Genomic DNA, 19,883 nt, shown 5'->3' with positions numbered 1-19,883 from the left:
CGTTAATCCAATGAAAATCGATTTTTAATCGATCCGTCTACGCGTGCGCATTGTACGTATCCAAAATGGACGAAAGTGACAAGTTGACAAATGTGGAAAGGAATATTCCGTGCCCTGCTTCTATGTACACATCAATTTCCCTAACTCATGTGCAATACACAAAAGGTAAATATTATCTCCCGTTCGCGATGGTAAACATCTACTTCATGAGCTAGATCAGTTGTTTAAATGCACTGTATAATTTTGACGCCATTCGTTCCTAACACTTTCGTACCGCATACAAATTATACACGTTGATCAAATTCAACTCTGTGCTGTATATTTCTATGTAGTCATACTGCAATCACTTATATTTGGCCCTCTTACCACTTGTTGTTACGAAGGATGAACTTTCAGGAAGGCGTTTGATATCGATTTGATAATCAAATTCTGACATTTTTTGCAAGTTTTTAAATCTGATTGTTTTACAAGATTTACAAGATTTTGAGCCAAATTGCATAAATCCTGTATGATAAACACATAGCTTATCAAAGAGTTCAATTTGACAGTTCCTTACCATGATCTTGTCATTCCATATTCTAGTGATTATTTATTACCCTCTAATTTTGGGTCACTACCAATCAATCAGTAGTGAATTCATACCCTGCTGTGCACATTCAATTTACTTTTATATTTTCGTATCCAAAATGGTGCAATTTCCTGCATTTTAAACAAGTTTACAGTTATGTTCCTATGATTTAGAATTACCAACTCAAGTCCGATTAACATTAAAAATATTTGTAAAAAAGTTTAATGGTTTCTCTTCATTAATTATTGGTATTTCTCAAGTTTTCTGACAATACAATATCGACGATATCGATCGACTCATGTTTCGTTTAGTGCGGGTATTATTTATATTGACACCGTTGACGTCACAGCAAAACGTGTAAAGCACGCTTGCATGCTGGAACACAGAAGAGCCCGGAGCAAAGCGACTGCTCGTGGGTGTATTCGTATTTAAAGCTGCTACAGCTAATATTTTTAAAGCCGGGTCGGGTAAATAATAACTTTAAGGGAATGTAATGTGCATTTTCAGATTTATTTATCTTTTTTTCTAAATAAATTAAAAGAACAATAAAATAATCAAAGTTTAACAATAAGCAACACAAAATATAACTTTACACTTTTAAACTAAAGACGGGAACGCAACTCAATTACATACGACGACATAGCATAACCCTTGTTTATAATAACACAGATATCTTCACACGGTTCTCAATAATAATTTAATAATTGGTTAACAAACGGACTCGGGATTAAGAAACAAAATAAAACGACACATGATTTATGTTATCGAACTCAATTAAGATGTATTGTTTACTTTGCGTTTACGACAGTGGTGTTTTTCACGCATTCCCATTTTGATAAAGAATAGGAGGAGTTTGGTTAATTGCACTGTTGAACCTCACTGACACGCCTTCATGCTGTCGTCGATCCTGAATGGCTGATACAATTGCCGTATTAGTCCCGACACACCTTCTGGCTGTCAGTCAACCGTTGCAACCGTTGCAATCGCAACAAATTGCGTATTGTCAGAACTGATAATTGTTTTGATCAGGGTTGTCGCTAAGCGGATTAAAGCATGTCGGCATAATTAACGCATGTCGGTAATTAGCCTTGCCAGCGGAAGGCACGTCGGGCCCGACAAGCCATAAAGGGCTGGCGGAAACCCTGCTAACTGATCCTCCACAGGGCAAGAACAGTGAAGTTGATCAGTCAGTTGGGTACAAACTCAAGAAACAGTATATGACCAAGAATTTTGCAACCTTTTTTTATTTACATGAAAACATGTTTCAAAGCACTTGAGATATTTTTTTCTCTCAAACATTGGGTATTCTATTTAATACCTTTTTGTCATACATATCTCTTCACTTTTGAGAAATAAATTCAAACATCATTGTGTATGATTTCATTTTTGACCAGGAATAATTATCAAAACATTTAAATGATTTGACAATTATTTCTAAATTCTGAGGGATTGAAATAAAAGTGTTTAATAACATTTCTTCACTCGTGATATATAATATATTGCTCACTTGTCCAAGATCTGGCAGTGAACTTGCTCCTCAGAGTCATTGCCCAGAGTCCTCTTCTTTCGCGTTTTTTTTCAGCTTCTTTCCACTTACCAGTCTGGCATATCATTAATGTACTAAATAACCATACTTTTATGTCATACTATAATGTGTTTCCTTCAATCTTCTCTGTAATTAAACATGGTACCATTGTTTCAGATATTTATTCATCCGTTTTAGTAAATTAAAATTAATTGTGGTACATCTTATATGGAAGTAAGAGTGCATCTTTAAATGTTCGTGATTGATTGCTTTCACTTTTTTATGTGAAGGGTTTATCTGTATTGACTGTTGAAAACTACACTTGATTGAATTCGCATATGTTTTTGTAAAACACAGCATACAAATTGATCAAACTTAAACATCAGATATATATACATGTAAGATACTTTATGCATCTATTTTATCTTAAAAATGACATGAAAGACTTAAGGGTACAAAGTGACTAAAAACTGGAGGGTACAAAATAACTGTTAACCTTCCAAATTTCACAAGTTTAGATGAAATGTATTGTTCATCCATGATGATATTGTTCGCAATGTAGTGTTCACATGATTTAAAAGATATGCCTTTTGGGTCATTCAGTATGACTTTTCTGCAATCTCTACATTATCAAAGCCAAAGGCCTGAAAGATTTAACTTTCTTATCTAAAGACTATGTGATAAAGCCATTTCAAATTTTATTAATTTGATTGTAAATATTTTACTCTGACATTTTTTCTTTTATTCTTTTTTCAGGAGATTTCATTGGTTATGTCCTTGCTTGGTTTAGCCTTGTTCCCATGAGTTTGATTGTGGCCTTCCTTACCCTTGTTATTTTTAGAAGAGATCTTCATACGGTTAGTAATATACAAAACATTGCAACACACTGTTTACATTTAGGTACAAAGAAATGTTTCTCATTTTGTTTTTTAAATAAGAAGAAGTAAAGTAAGACCCCTTTTCAATTATAACCAATGCTTAAAGAATTGCAATTAGTGCTGTAATGACATGGACTTTCATGTTTGTAACTTAAAAAGAATCAATAGACTTTCGAAATTTTGATTTTGTTTGCAAACAGGAAAAACAGTTGCTATTGTTAGTTTATATTACCAGGGCTTCAATTAAGAATTTAAAACTGGAAGTATGAAATTCCTTTCCATCAATATTGGAAGGTTTTCACTGAAATGATTATGTCTCTCAATCACAGCAATTTGCTTGACTTTTTTCCAAAATTGTGTTAAAAAATCAAACGCAAACAAATTTATATGATAATTATTCATATTGTTTAAGACTGATGTCACTTTAAAAGTAACATGAACACCAGGTTCTGATATTTTGAACTTACAAGCCTTCAACTTTGGACGTTTTCTTAAACATTATGTTTGTTTTCGTTCTTCCAAGGCATAAAGTTTGGAAGTTTCAGCCCATTTCTAGGTAGTAATATTACTTCCAAACTTTCTTTAACAGAAGCCCTGATATAACAATAATAACAATATGTCATCAATAGAAGTTTATTTAAGAAATATATCAAATGAAAATTCGTGCTTTACTGAAATATTGTGTTGACAGATCTCCTACTTTGCTGGACTGCTGCTGAACGAGGCCTTGAACTGGCTACTGAAACACACCATCAGAGAGAATCGACCTCAAAGAGGTACAGAAGTGTGCACTAGAATACAATGCATGGAGTACATATGCATCCCAGACATACTTCACATGAACATATTGTCAGCATCATATATGTTTCTATTTTGGGCTAGATTTTACCAATTGATTGTAGTTTGATCATAGAGAGCTATTAGCTGGTAGATTTGTAAGAAATCAGTTCTTATATCCATATTTTGAAAAGCCAAGGGCCTTAATGAATAACTTTTTTGTACCCAAGTTTTAATTGCTTAGAACAGTAATCATAACAGTGTCCTAAATAAGAAAAGTATTCATATATGATTTTTAGGTTGTTTGTTTTCTGAAGAAAAAATGTGTGGTATTGTGATTGCCTTGGTGTTGTTGTTGGTGTCCGTCTATGCCTGCTAAAACATATGTGCCCTTGGGAGTTACTCAAAAGTTGTTAAAGTTTTTCAAATAAAACTTTGTTCACATGTTGCATTATTATTTATTAACAATGGCCATTTGTACAGTGAACTTTTATTCTTGTTGAGTGATGCACTTTTTTTTCGACAAAAAACACACGCAAGCTTTGCATTTGCTCCTTGGTGCTCTTGTTATGAATATCTACATGTAGTTGACATGTGATAGCTTTTGTTTTTAAACAGATGACACTGCATTCAATAACATTTGTTTAGCGCAAAACATGGGTAATCTATACATTTTAATATTAATAGGAAGATCATTTATATTTTGCATATAAATGCATTACATGTATGTAATAACACATGAATAATTTTGTAACTGATTATAATGGTAGGGACACTGGTTCTATAAAATAAACCTGTCCAGTATGAACTTGTTTTCCTGATCGATGCCACAAGAACATTGTAACACTGGCTTCAGTTAGATACATTGGTGTTTATCTTGGTACTCTAACATGTTTTTATACATTCAGATTCACCTTACAAGCCTGTGATTGGATAAATTATTCATGTTATATTGCAGAGATATCCGTGTTGTTTACGGAGTATGGAATGCCATCCAGTCATGCACAGTTTATGTACTTCTTTGCTACATATCTAGTCTTCTTCCTCTTCATAAGGTATGCTTGATGAATAATAAAAGAACTTGATCATAAGACTTTTTTTGGTAATAACTTGTTTTCTGTATACTTCCCAAATGTTAGTCGAAACATTAGTTTTATACAGCATTTGCTATGCGGCATATTTTTTTGTCTCAAGTGGACACTAGAATTGTACATTTTTGTCCCAAAGAGGCATCACCATCCTGCGTCAATTTTGGTTGTTATTGTTTAAAAAAATTGATTGTTTCATGACCATATATGCGATAATTGCTCTAATTGGGCGCCACGGCCAAGCGCTACGAATAGCTTCATTGCAAAGACAGTCTTAGCTGTGAGCTGAAGTAAATCACTCTCAAGTCTGTTTCCTAGGTGAATATCAGTACTAGTGTACTATTTTAGAGGCTGATAAAGTGTGCCCTTGCCATGCTGATAAATAGATTATGTGATACATAAGCTGATTGATAAGAAAATTATGTATTTATGAATCAGTAATTATATTGATAATGGTATAGATGGCTTCTCAAAAGTGTTTTTTATGGTACACAGTCATATACATGTACCATTTTTTTTAAGCGATAAAAAATGGCATAGCATATATATTCTTATTAGATTTGCAATGATTTTTACTTCAGAGTGTACCGGAATTACAAATGGGTTGAAGATTTGTGGAAATACATCCTTATCCTAGGAGGTTACACTTGTGCCACACTTGTAGCTTATAGCAGGTATGATATGACACACTTTTAGCTTAAAGCAGGTAAGATATGCCACATGTCGTGTAGCTTATAGCAGGTATGATATGCCACACTTTTAGCTTATATAGCATATATGATATGACACACTTGTAGCTTATAGCAGGTATGATATGCCACACTTGTAGCTTATAGCAGGTACGATATGCCACACTTGTAGCTTATAGCAGGTATGATATGACACACTTGTACCTTATAGCAGGTACGATATGCCACACTTGTAGCTTATAGCAGGTACGATATGCCACACTTGTAGTTATAGAAGGTACTAAATGACACACTGGTAGCTTATAGAAGGTATGATATGCCACACTTGTAGCTTATAGCAGGTACGATATGCCACACTTGTAGCTTATAGCAGGTACGATATGCCACACTTGTAGCTTATAGAAGGTATGATATGACACACTTGTAGTTATAGAAGGTATGATATGCCACACTTGTAGCTTATAGCAGGTACGATATGCCACACTTGTAGCTTATAGAAGGTATGATATGCCACACATGTAGTTATAGAAGGTATGATATGCCACACTTGTAGCTTATAGCAGGTACGATATGCCACACTTGTAGCTTATAGAAGGTATGATATGCCACACTTGTAGCTTATAGCAGGTACGATATGCCACACTTGTAGCTTATAGAAGGTATGATATGCCACACTTGTAGTTATAGAAGGTATGATAAGCCACACTTGTAGCTTATAGCAGGTACGATATGCCACACTTGTAGCTTATAGCAGGTATGATATGACACACTTGTAGCTTATAGCAGGTATGATATGCCACACTTGTAGCTTATAGCAGGTACGATATGCCACACTTGTAGTTATAGAAGGTACTAAATGACACACTGGTAGCTTATAGAAGGTATGATATGCCACACTTGTAGCTTGTAGCAGGTACGATATGCCACACTTGTTGTTTATTGAAGGTACGATATGACACACTGGTAGCTTATAGAACGTATGATATGCCACACTTGTAGCTTATAGCAGGTACAATATAACACACTTGTAGCTTATAACACGTATGATATGATAACTTGAAGCTTATAGCAGGTATGATAACCTTTTAAGGCATATAAAAAGTGCTACATCACAATATTTTCACATAGTGAGTATCAAAAGCAATGTCACTGGTAAACTATTTCATTTTGGTGCTCTTGAGGTTAGATATATTGCAATTTTACACTGAAATAGACAATTATTCTCTTTTTTCACTCTCTTTGATACATGTAAATATGACTATTATAACTTTATTTTCCAGAGTATATTTGGGGTACCATACAGGTAGTCAGGTTATATGGGGCGGAGTTGTGGGGCTCGTGCTTGGTTGTGTCTGGTTCGCTGTTGTACAGATCATCCTAACACCTTTCTTCCCGTATATAGCAGCTAGGTGAGTGTGTATAGCATTTAATTTCTTCTTCAAGTTTGGTTTTGAAATTATAACAAGGTAGGTATAAAACTAGGTCCCAGTTTATCAAAAACCCTTTTAATAGCATATCAAGCTTAGTGTCTTATTTCATTTAGCCAGATTACTTAAATTTGATTTTATAAAATACAAAAATATTCATTGTGATTATAATATAGCTTCTTATAGTCTCAGAACTTGTCAAAAAGAGAATATTACACAAATGAGACCAAAACACACAAAATTAATAAAAAAAACTTCAATTTGTTCAAGAAACATGTTTGTCAATTTGTTTCTCAGCACAGATTCAATCCAAAGGCTTAACGTTTGGTTGTTATTTTCAGTTTTAACATATCTAGTGACAGTCCCCATGCTGTTAATACTATAAAATTTAAAAAATAAAATCAAAAAAACACATGACAAGAAAGAAAACAATATATATGTATATATATATATATATATATATATATATATATATATATATATATATATATATATATATATAACAATAATATAAACTCCTTACAAGCATGTAGTTCTGTTTGCTTGATGGTGAACATATAATTCATTCTTTTAATTTTGACGCCTGTGTTGGGGATTTTTTTCAAAGAAAAAATATATTATGATTTTATGAAGGCCTTAGTATTGTTGTTGTTGTCCGGTAAATTCTTTCAGTCTAGAGTCTAAAAGAGTCTTTTAACTTGGCCATAGATCAAAAACGATTTATATATTTAAATGAAACTTTTGCAGGTGACAATTTTAACTTAAATAGCTAGGCACATAAGTCTTGCTTAAATAAATTCTAGAGTCATTTTCCTTTGACTGAAAAAACAACAGACAAGCTTAGAGCTCTGCTGCGGTGCTTTTGTGGTTTAAAATATTGTTAAACAAGGTTGTTATTCTGCTTCTTTTTCAGCCCTTTAGGAGAACTTTTGATGTTACGGGACTCAACTTTGATACCACATGTATTATGGTTCGAATATACATCGTCACGCTCGGAGTCGAGGTAAGCATACTACTTTAATTAATCTGCTGTAGTTTATGATAGTAAATCATTATGCTCTTATACAATGTAAGTGAGAGCTAAATGTACTTAGTAAACCCTGTTGCAATCTGTTATTCTTGTTAGGTAACACCTGTTAATGATTTTGTACCTCTAAAATGTTTCAAACATGAATATATACCAGATTATATTAGTATGTATAGTATTTTAATTAAAAAAACGCAATTCATGTTTAGCATTCTAGTACACCAGAGCGATGATGCTATGTGTACAATAGATTTATCACTATCAAACCTCTGATGAATGAGCATAATGTTGAGGTGTATGGTTATTTTGGCGGAGCTTGGCATGAGCATTAACAATGTAAAAGCACTGCCATTTATCATACAATTTTGACATGATGCTAAATCAGGTTGCTTAAAGAAAAGAATCTAGTTAAACTCTGGATTCATTTAACAGACTTTTTGCACTCAATTAATTCCATTAAAATTTTGTTGCAGAGTCATCGTCATTGTGCAAAAACTTGAACCTTGGCCATTCAAGATATTCCCATGAAACTTGGTACACATGATATGACAATATGCACATATATAGCAAGGCCCACAACCCTGGCTTTGATAAATATCAAGTCTAACAACTTGTTCACTTGGAAAAATAACTGAAGAGCATTGACATTTGCTCCTCTGTGCTCTTGTTAATATTTTTTTCTTTTTTTTTCAGAAATCGACAAAGAAAAGTCACATCTAGGAAATCCCAATGACATACGGCTCTTAAACGTTCTTAGCGTTCATGTGTTCGTGTGAAGCTCACCGTGAACTGTTCTTTGGCTGAAGAACACGAGTTTCTTACTTTGAAATTGATTTTTTTTATGACATGAAACCTATTTGAAATTTTAGACGGAACGAGCTGTAATGACCGCAGACAAATTTTATCAGCTACATTTTCTAAGATGCAGCTGAGTTCTGAAAAAAATAATATTTTAAAATAAGATGAGTTTTGTGTTGTAAACAGCATTTATTTTTAAATGAACATGGATAAGAATGAGCACAGCTAGATTTTCTGAAAATCAATTCACTATTTTATTTTTAAAGAAGTACATTGTTTACTGTTGGAATTTTGGATGTAAGAAATTTTAAATGTTGTTGAACTCTTACTATTCTAAGAAATTTACTGTTGGACTTTTGGTTTGTGAACCTACCTATACCTGCAGCCATTAATAGACAGGGATTATTATACATGCAAAGTGTTCTGTATTGTCAATTTTTCTACAAATTTGGGCATGTTTTATTTTAAATAATCATGTTTTATCGATCATCATTACCATTGTAATTTGTAATATTTTGTAATTGTATTATTTAATTGTTATTGTGAAATTTCCTCAGCTCATTTTTATGTTAAATTCTATTTTAAATATTGTACAGTTTAGGTATTAAAATTATTAATAAATTCTTTTAAATCGATCATTGTTAAATGATCGATAGTGTGAACCAGGGACATACAATGTACTTCATCAGCATGACTTTTTTCAATGGTAACAACTCGGCCATCTCTGGTAAACTTCAAGATAGACCTCGTAAATAGACTTGAAGATATATGAAAATGTGATGAGGCAGATGGCAATTAACTCAATTATCATTATGCTATGTAGACCCATTAGATAAGGTAAACAATGTACTGTAATTAATGTGAATGATTCATGTCTTTAGTATGCTTGGGAGAAACTTGAATTTGACCTTTATAGGACCAGTATAATGTCACTATTTCTCCTCAATAAGACATTATTACCTTGACTATTTCAAACACTTTCATTATGGGCAACACCATGATGGACTATTTTAAAGCCCCATATAATTTTAGGCTCAGAGAGGTCATATTAGTTGTATAATGGCCAAGGCTTTTTTTAAGACAGCTTTATGACAACATGAAAACTTTTCTATACCTGGGAGTGCTTTTGAAATAACTTCACACAAATGGTCACCAGGGGCCTAATTATAGAATCATCTGAAGTTCCATTGTACCTTTTTCTATTCTAAAATTCCACAATTCCCTCCACTGGCATAAAGGGTTATGCTTGGTCCACTGGCATATAATGTGATCCTTGGTCCACTGGTATAAAGGGTGATGTGGTATACAGGGTGATCCTTGATTCACTGGTATAAAGGGTGATGCGGTTTACATGGTGATGCTTGGTTGACTGGTAGAAAGGGTGATGCTTGGTCCACTGGTAGAAAGGGTGATGCTTGGTCAACTTGTATAAAGGGTGATGCTTGGTCCACTGGTATGAAGGGTGATGCTTGGTCCACTGGTATAAAGGGTGATGCTTGGTCCACTGGTATAAAGGGTGATGCTTGGTCCACTGGTATACAGGGTGATGCTTGGTCGACTGGTATACTGGGTGATGCTTGGTCCACTGGTATAAAGGGTGATGCTTGGTCCACTGGTATGAAGGGTGATGCTTGGTCCACTGGTATACAGGGTGATGCTTGGTCCACTGGTATAACAGGTGATGCTTGGTCCAATGGTATAAAGGGTGATGCTTGGTCCACTGGTATAAAGGGTCATGCTTGGTCCACTGGTATAAAGGGTTATGCTTGGTCCACTGGTATAAGGGTTATGCTTGGTCCACTGGTATACAGGGTGATGCTTGGTCCACTGATATAAAGGGTTATGCTTGGTCCTCTGGTATAAAGGGTGATGTTTGGTCCACTGGGATAAAGGGTTATGCTTGGTCCACTGGTATAAAGGGTGATGTTTTGTCCACTTGTATTCAGGGTGATGCTTGGCCCACTGGTATAAAGGGTTGGAAACAATATTTTAAAGCATTAGGTCTAAACTTTTTCAAGAAATGAAATGACTAAAAATTGTACACTTAATTTAAGATTTCATTAGATGATGCTTTTATATGGCCCCTGGCTGTAATGATGTATCACACGCAAGAACTAGGTGGCTAGCTCAAATGTCAGTTTAACACTTGTTATCAAACCAAGGGGGTGGGGGTAGGTTAATGTTACGACACCACTTGTCTTACTGGGTCTGTAACGTGTGGCAGTGTGTCATACAGGACCACCTGTTTAAGCTCCCTTCATAATACAAATAGTTTTTTTTACTGTGGAATGAGTGATTGAACCTGTGCCCCCTGGGTTGACAATCCAGTGTTTTACCTCTAGTGCAAGGATCCACCACAGTAACAAAGCATCAGGACTGTACAGTGTACACCTATATTCCCATATTGCCAAGTGGGGTGAGAAACAATTGGGCATAAATGTTTAGCACATTCGACTTGAAACAATGTTGCTCAAGCATAAAGGTCAAGATCAAACTTGTTTTAGAGGTCAAAAATCAAGACATGGTCATTGTTGGATGGGCACAATTGTGTGGAGGGCGTCATTGTTGGAGGGCACCATTGTGTGGAAGGCGTTATTATATGGTGGGCGTTATTGTGTAGAGGGCGTCATTTCTGAGGGCGTCATTGTGTGGAAGGCGTCTTGTGTGGTAGGCGTCATTGTATGGAGAGCGTCATTGTGTGGAGGGTGTCATTGTGTGGTGGGCGTCATTGTGTGGAGGGCGTCATTGTGTGGAGAGCGTCATTGTGTGGTGGTCACCACTGTGTGGAGGGGGTCATTGTGTGGAGGGCACCATTGTGTGGACGGCGTCATTGTGTGGAAGGCATCATTGTGTGTTGGGCGTCATTGTTTGGAGGGCGTCATTGTGTGTGTGGCATAATAACAAAAAACCAAAGGTTATGTGCTCGTGGATATATCCAGTGTTCCTAATGACCATCTGGGACCAATAACAATTCTGCTCCGAGTGGCCATGCTGGCGACAGAAATGCTTCGATGACCGGCCGCATTTTAAGTCGGAAGCGTGCAGGAGAATTGCCCACCGGAAGCATTTACTATTATCTGCATTCAATGTGTAGCCGACTCTACCGTGTTGCTCATAAAAATAAAATACATTGAGCCATTTCATATTTATTATTTCCGTATACATGTACATTAGTTAATCAAAAATAAAGTTATGAATACATATTTAAATACTCAATTATTTACAAAATAAGTTGGATTTATAAAGACGACAGTGCTGAAAGCATGAAAACCAACGACATAGGAAGTCTATACGCAACGTTCCCGTCACGTTCCATCTGGAATGAGTTAAAAGGTGTCTCACACGACCCGCTTAGTTTATGTAAACACCTGTAATAGTGACATCAGTGGTTATACGGCGATTTCATGCTTATACATGCATCGACGGAGCAATTATTTGATAATCGTCCATTGGTATAGATCCTGCCAAACACCGACGGCGACATGCTCCCCATATCCTCCTATGCCTTGGTCTTGCCGTCCGTGAAAGCTTGCGTGTGTCTGTTGGTGTTGACGACATCCCACCGGCCTATCCACGGTCCAGTCACGGTTGTATCAAACCAGTCTGACTCAACAACCTGCCGCATAAATGAAAGGGACTCGATTTTATTATTTCCCTGATGAACTTACACTTATGAAGGGTAACCCTCCTCTACAAATATGAAGTTGTAACCCCACCCTCTAGAGTCTATACACATAAATGTGCAATTCCGTCCCCTAAAATTGTAAAGGTGTAACCCCGCAGCCTACAATTATGAAGCTGTAGCCCCGCAAACCGTCCCTTCCGAACCAATACCGTATATTACATATCATTAAGTCCCGCCTAAATATCGCTCACCATCATCTGTGGAATTCAGTTATTCACATGTTCGTAAACATACGTGATAAGTTATACTTAATTTGCCGTTTATCTCAACCCAACTGACCTGTTTAAAATACTTTTTCTGCCAAACTTCCTTCCGGTCCACAGCAAGGAACCGGTCCCAATCCGGCTTGACGTCACAGCCGGCGGACCGGAAGGAAATTCCCTCAGCGATGTCGTAGAAACCCCAGTTCTCGTGCGGAGACTGCCACCGCAAGTCGATACTCCAACGGACATCGTTAGAGCAGTTACGGAGGCTGAAGATAAAATGTAGGGTCACGTAGAACATAAATATATACAACTACGAGCGGTTGGTGTGAAGCAATTATATTTATATTTACATCGTAATACTTCATATGTTTTAAGTAACAAGTGTCACTCAAGCACAGAAAATATCATTTCTTGCCAGATCACAGTTGTTCTGTCAGATTATGTTGCACTTATCAATGTTTTCCCCATCGGGCATACATGTATAGGGGAATTTAAACACTGTGTTTCCCGACAGACGGGGTTTTGACAGGCTCAGTAAGACTACCAACCGGTACAGCTCGGTGGTCATGGCGGGGAAGATGTTTGAAAAGTAAGAAAAGCTCACCTTCTGTGTGGTATCATGTTGGAGAAAAGAAGAAAGCCTCCGTATGGTACGGGTACTGTGACCAAGTCCTTCTCCACGTCCACACCTGTAAAACAGAGCACAGTCAGGCAATGTGTTCTCTATATGTGCCGTGCACGTTTCAGTTATTTTAAATATTTGAGGAATATTGAATAACTGTTAAAATTAAAAACTGTTAAAAGAGGGCATCTTTACTAGATTTCCTTCAGTACCAAATTGTCCGTCGGCCTATATTTGACGCGTTGAACATTTGTATAGTCATTTTCATTTATCAGCACCCTGTTAGTAATCATTTTTTTTCTTCATATAACCGAACAAGCCAATATAGCTCACCTAGCTCCGATGCCATCTCTTCCTCGGAGATGTCAATGAACCACGTGTCTCCCCGGCAACACGTGTGACGTCCCATCTTCCCCAACCGGTGACCGTAACGCGCCATCTACAGTAGATAAGTATAACAACTGCTTATAACTCAATATAAAAGTATCCCAGGTATTGTTCAACATTGTTGAGTATTTAGTTTGTAATATCCACCAAACAATGGAACTATTATATTATAAATAATAAATCTGTCGCGCATGTTCCATTATATCAGTACTAGTATTTTCTTATGACGACGATTGGTACCTGCATGCATCCATTCTCCTCTGTGGCGTCCAGGAAAGGGATCCAGGCAGTGGGGATCAGATGATCGTACGATTCCTCGCTGAAATAGCCGCTGTCTGAAACATACGAAGTACTCCGTGTTTTACTATGATAACGGATACCTGAATGCATCCGTTTAGAAAAGGCGGTAGGAATCAGATGGTAATAAGGCCATCCGCTAAAGTAACTGACTGAAACAAACAAAGCTGTAAACTAACCCTTATAGATATCACGATTATGCCAAATTGAAACCGATACTCTGGACAAGCATTTCACATTAAAACAAAGAGCGATTTTGGTACTGTCACATGTTACAATCATGCTTTTGTTCACTACTATTGGTGCAGTTCGTTACTACACTTCGTCCATTATGGAACAAGAACACTTAAGTATTGAACGTGTATACGTATCTGAAAAAAACTTTTTCCGAACCAATCTTTTCCATAAACAACATTTACCCAAGGCATTGCCTATGATTTAACACGTTACGGAGTGAAACAACATACCTTGGTGCCAGGGTACGTCCATAGCTTTGCTGTTTGGAGTCTTGGTGCGCATGTTCCAGACCGGATGTCCGGCGATATCCGGGCCAATCAGCTGCTCCATCATGTTCAGTATACGGGGGTTACACCACAGATCCCGGAAGGCCTGGTAGGGACGGAGGGGGTTATATTTATTTAAATATATTTGAAGGTTTGTCCCGCAATCAAGTTCAAGGTCTTAATACAGCTGATATATAATTGTCAATCCTGAAGAGTATACAGCCGGGGAATGTTTTAGTATAAGCTAGGGTTTCGTGCCCAAGGGTAAAGGGGCTTAAACCCCTTTTGAAATAGTTAACAAAGACTTCATTTAGATAAACTTTATCCTGATTTTGATAAAAATGATAAAAGCTGTAAAATCATTTTTTAGGATTAAAACAATCGTTAACTTTTGAACCCTGTTACTTTAGGGCATATAGTGCTACTAAACTGTAGTACAATTCGCGGTCTAAATGCAAGAAGATTTTAACTCAATAAATATTAAGGATACACTACATTATCACGTCATGGGACACATAACAACTATTTATCATGATTTGTGGACGATTTTTGATTTTATATAAAGATGAAATATCGTCGACAAATCATGATTTATAGTGGTATTGTGTCCCATGACGTGATAAGCAGCCCATAAAATGTTGTATTTTTTCATTTTCAGGATCAAGACTGATTTTACCCAGCTGAGGCCACAGGCAACTATTAAAAGTAAGCCATGGGCAACTGTTGGGATCTGCATCATATATTCAAGTATCTGTGGATGATGTGACATCGTCAAAGCTAGGATGTATAAACTACCTTTGGTATTTTCTGGTGTTTGAAGAGCAGGATATTGGCGCCCGGAAACTCCTTCTCCAGCAGGGTCAGCCGCTGGAACAGCCCCGCTTCAGTGTGCAGGTCTACGCGGAAAAGGATTTAATCGAACTGAACGACGGCAAACGGTATAAACATCTAGTACTAACATATATTTTGTTAATATTAGTTTGAGTCATGACATTTACATTCGTACAAATAACACGTTGTAGCCCGACAACAGACAATTACAAAGTTCATCTATATGTTATACATATTGATGAAAATTTGAGTAAATCTCCGATAAGGTATACATGTTTCCAAGTCTTCAAGAGTTATTAGCAAGGAGCTAGCGGCCGCTGGGGCCTGTTTTAATAATATATCAAAGTCACTCAGTGTTAACCCAGTTACGCCGCTTACGAGTGCTAGGGGGTGCCCTTGAAGTTACGGGCAGAATCTTAACGGTAAGTTTTCTTACGGTATTTTTTTATTGAAACGCAGTTTACGCCAAAATGGCGTTACGCCTGGATATTTATGATCTTATGTATAACGATCGTTACTGAAACGGGGGCCATGACTTTGGGGATTTGAATGATTAGCTTCATTCGCAGGGTCGAATTTATCTGGGATTTTTTTTGTAAAAGGCCTTTTGAGAAAATATCATATACGTACCTGTTATCTTGCCGGCGTCGTACAGCTTGTTGGCGAGGACATCCACCATGTTCGAGATGGCGTCCCGGCACGGCTGCAGCTCATCGGGCCTAAAGAAATCCTCCACCACTAGGTAACCCTGCACAAAGATGGAGTTTTGTTTTACTTTTAAACGAGGCTTTGAATTATAATATTCAAAAAGCATGCTATCATGGCCCAAGTAAGCGCTACAGTCGTGTTTGGTTGTCACGGGACCCGGCGCCGGTAGATGTGCGCAAACAGGATGAAATTCTGATTAAAGTAACCCCCGGTTCTTTAATATGTGCCAATGTATATAACATAGCATAAGACAGACGGACATTTATTGACACAAAGGTGTCGTTGCACTTATTTAAGACCCAGGTTTTTGTTATTTATTTTCCTATCCATTATATGATTACATCATTTGACTCAAGTTTTTAATATAAACGGATTTATTTTTTAATACCGTTTTTTTTTTCCTTCGATGGCGTCTATAACGATAGTGTTTGTTTTATCTCATCCAGGGTACTGAGATGCTCATTAAATGGCATTGCATCAGAACCGACGAGCAACACGGTAATACAATTGTGTGGGGTTTTTTTTCTTTTAAATATCCTTCTTTGGCCCTCCGTTAATACGTATACATTAGCCAAGAGAGACAACCTACACAAAACAAAAGTACCTGCTCGTAAAACTGCTTTAACTGCTCTTGCGGAAGCTGCCCCGGCTTTTTCTCTCCGCTCTGTGGTCGGGGAGCTGTGAACTTTTCCGGGTAACACTTAGCCATTATTCAACAGTGAATAGTATTCATTAAAATCGTAAATATCCACTCTAAAAACCCTACGTGTGCAGGCATAAATGCGAAAATATAACCTTTGACCGACTACTGCTGAAACAAGGATTGAGGCGCGCAGGGGGGTACTCGCTGTACGTGTATCTGATATCGGCAGGATAACCTCGTTCAGCAACACTACTGCTATTCAAATTATGGTTTAATATTACATGAGAGTTAAACTCGACAGTCATGTATAAAGAATGTAAATGAACGTTAGTGGTGTATAGAAAACGAACTCAAAAATATAGGGGATTTGATTTTGGAATACCTTGAAGGGTTACTACGCGGAACATTGTGAATACCAAGTTTGTCTGCTCCATTTCTAATATTTCTATTGACTGCTACCACTTTTGCAGAGTTTTGGCCCATTTAAGAATTTTATTGTGTATGGGAATATTTCCATACTTGGAATGTATTCAATGAATTCTAGGATGATATTATTTCAATTGCTATATGTTGTACTGAAACTATGTGAAACGGGGGGAAATCAGTATTTGCCGCAGTTCCTCTCTTCAACTTAGACGTCCGCGCTAGCATCGGTAACATCAAACGGATTCATGACATTTTATTAATTTAAAATACGATGCAAGAAACGTATTCATTTTCATCATTGTAATTTTCTTCCAGAGTGAATCTATATACCATCTTTTTAGCTGATATAGTGTTCTTAGACAACAGCTTCCTCCAGCCGGCCAATCATAGGCCTGCATAAGTGTTTGATAAATCTCACACACAACTGCTTTTCTGTCGGATATTTCAACTGGTAAATCTCGTGCAAATCGTGCACCTACTTATGTTACAAGGACGTACTTGATATACTACAGAAAAGTTTGCTTCCTGTGCTTTCCTGACATTTTTCTCATACAAATGTATGGTATCGGACTGAGAAACAAGCAATACACTTTCTGTTGTCTAAGTCGGATAGATCACGAGTAGCCGTTTGATATGGAATTATAGACTCGCTACGCTCGCTGATAAATTCCATATCAAACAGCTACTCGTGATCTATCCTATACAAATCCATCAAAATTCCTGATTACCAACGTCGAAATCTCAAATCATTGTTCCTGGTATCATCTGGTTCATATGATACGCGTCGAACTAGTATCTAGCAGTCATTCTACTGGTCTTTACCTGCTGTCTCAGCAGGTAATGTAAATACCGATTCATGTCGATGCATTTCCTCTACTTATCTTTGTTGCTCTCTTCTCGCCAATCTCTCGACTCCATTCTGGAGTTTCTTCTCGCGGATTTGGCTTTCTTGTCGCCGAGTCTATGATTTCTTTGGGTTTTGGTCACTATTTTCTTTGATATATTCTTCCCGTTTACCTTGCCTTTCCTGGCTAGCTTGCCGTTCATATCGTCAGTGGATGTTGCTACTCTCGTCTACATCAGGCCTGTAGTGCCTATAGCGTTATTTCTGTTCATACATCATCTTCAACTACTTCAATAGGCACCCCCACCATTATATATTATACTAATGGCCAAAAGTCTTGTCCGGTCTACAAAAACTGCAATATACAAGTCCTGTCCGGTCTACTAAAAAAGAGTGGTCACAGACAGCTATATCCCCCGCCTCATGGGGGCATTTTTTGTAACGAAAGCCAATCAATGGTAAGGGTAGTTTCTCAGGAACATAAGAAATGCGTAAAATTAAGAAAGGGCAATAACTCTTTTAAAAAGGTCAAATTGCAAAAGCCTGACTGCGTCACTATATAGTCATCAATCTGTGAAAGTTTGGTAAAAAATTGCATGAAAAACGTAAGAGGAGTTGCGAAGAAACCAATTTTAAATGTAAAAAAGGGCAATAACTCTTTCCAAAATGGCCGAATCGCGAAAGCCCGACGATATGCGCTGCGTCACTATATAGTCATCAATCTGTGAAAGTTCGGTATAAATTGCATGAAAAACGTAAGAGGAGTTGCAAAGAAACCAATTTTAAATGTAAAATAAACAAAGGGCTATAACTTTTTCAAGAATGGTTGAATCGCAAAAGCCCGACAATATTCGCTGCGTCACTATATAGTCATCAATCTGTGAAAGTTTGGTAGAAATCGCATGAAAAACGTAAGAGGAGTTGCGAAGAAACCAATTTTATATGTAAAATAAGCAAAGGGCAATAACTCTTTCAAATATGGTCAAATCGCAAAAGCCAGACAATATGCGCTGCTTCACTTTATGATCATCAATCTGTGAGTTTGGTAGAAATCGCATGAAAAACGTAAGAGCAGTTGCGAAGAAACCAATTTTAAATCATTAAAATGTAAAATAACCAAAGGGCAATAACTCTTTCAAAAATGGTCGAATCGGGAAAGCCCGAAAATATGCGCTGCTTCACTTTATGATCATCAATCTGTGAAAGTTTGTTAGAAATCGCATGAAAAAACATAAGAGGAGTTGCGAAGAAACCAATTTTATATGTAAAATAAGCAAAGGGCAATAACTCTTTCAAAAAATTTCAAATCGCAAAAGCCAGACAATATGCGCTGCTTCACTTTATGATCATCAATCTGTGAAAGTTTGGTAGAAATCGCATGAAAAACATAAGAGCAGTTGCGAAGAAACCAATTTTAAATCATTAAAATGTAAAATAACCAAAGGGCAATAACTCTTTCAAAAATGGTGGAATCGGGAAAGCCCGAAAATATGCGCTGCTTCACTTTATGATCATCAATCTGTGAAAGTTTGTTAGAAATCGCATGAAAAAACATAAGAGGAGTTGCGAAGAAACCAATTTTATATGTAAAATAAGCAAAGGGCAATAACTCTTTCAAAAATTTTCAAATCGCAAAAGCCAGACAATATGCGCTGCTTCACTTTATGATCATCAATCTGTGAAAGTTTGGTAGAAATTGCATGAAAAACGTAAGAGGAGTTGCGAAGAAACCAATTTTAAATGTAAAACAAGAAAAGGGCAATATTTCTTTCAAAAATGGTCAAATCGCAAAAGCCAGACAATATGCGCTGCTTCACTTAATGATATCAATCGGTGAAAGTTTGGTAGAAATCGCATGAAAAACGTAATCTTTCTTGAGCAGTTGCGAAGAAACCAATTTTAAATCATTAAAATGTAAAATAACCAAAGGGCAATAACTCTTTCAAAAATGGTT

At 36.8% G+C, this 19,883-nt stretch overlaps 2 protein-coding genes across 2 annotated transcripts; one reads left to right on the top strand and one right to left on the bottom strand.

Annotated features, from left to right (window-relative positions):
- The first annotated feature begins 26 nt into the window (after positions 1–26).
- On the top strand, positions 27–10,062 carry LOC128223777 (dolichyldiphosphatase 1-like). The gene is made up of 8 exons (XM_052933154.1): positions 27–165; positions 2,850–2,950; positions 3,663–3,747; positions 4,707–4,803; positions 5,418–5,510; positions 6,806–6,934; positions 7,866–7,955; positions 8,673–10,062. The coding sequence occupies exons 1-8, from the start codon at positions 66–68 to the stop codon at positions 8,710–8,712; spliced, it is 735 nt and encodes a 244-aa protein (XP_052789114.1). The 5' UTR covers positions 27–65; the 3' UTR covers positions 8,713–10,062.
- Positions 10,063–11,911: 1,849 nt separating this feature from the next.
- Positions 11,912–16,838, bottom strand: LOC128223776 (uncharacterized). The gene is made up of 9 exons (XM_052933153.1): positions 16,621–16,838; positions 15,939–16,056; positions 15,273–15,373; positions 14,442–14,583; positions 13,918–14,012; positions 13,624–13,729; positions 13,273–13,357; positions 12,742–12,934; positions 11,912–12,393 (listed from the first exon to the last, which is right to left on the bottom strand). Exons 1-9 carry the CDS (start codon positions 16,723–16,725, stop codon positions 12,277–12,279), a joined length of 1,062 nt encoding a protein of 353 aa, XP_052789113.1. The 5' UTR covers positions 16,726–16,838; the 3' UTR covers positions 11,912–12,276.
- Between the last annotated feature and the right edge of the window lie 3,045 nt (positions 16,839–19,883).

Source organism: Mya arenaria, chromosome 17, assembly GCF_026914265.1.
Source record: "Mya arenaria isolate MELC-2E11 chromosome 17, ASM2691426v1".
NCBI lineage: Eukaryota > Metazoa > Mollusca > Bivalvia > Myida > Myidae > Mya > Mya arenaria.
The sequence above is the reverse complement of the archived record's forward strand: the minus strand, read 5'-3'. Positions and strand labels throughout refer to the sequence as shown.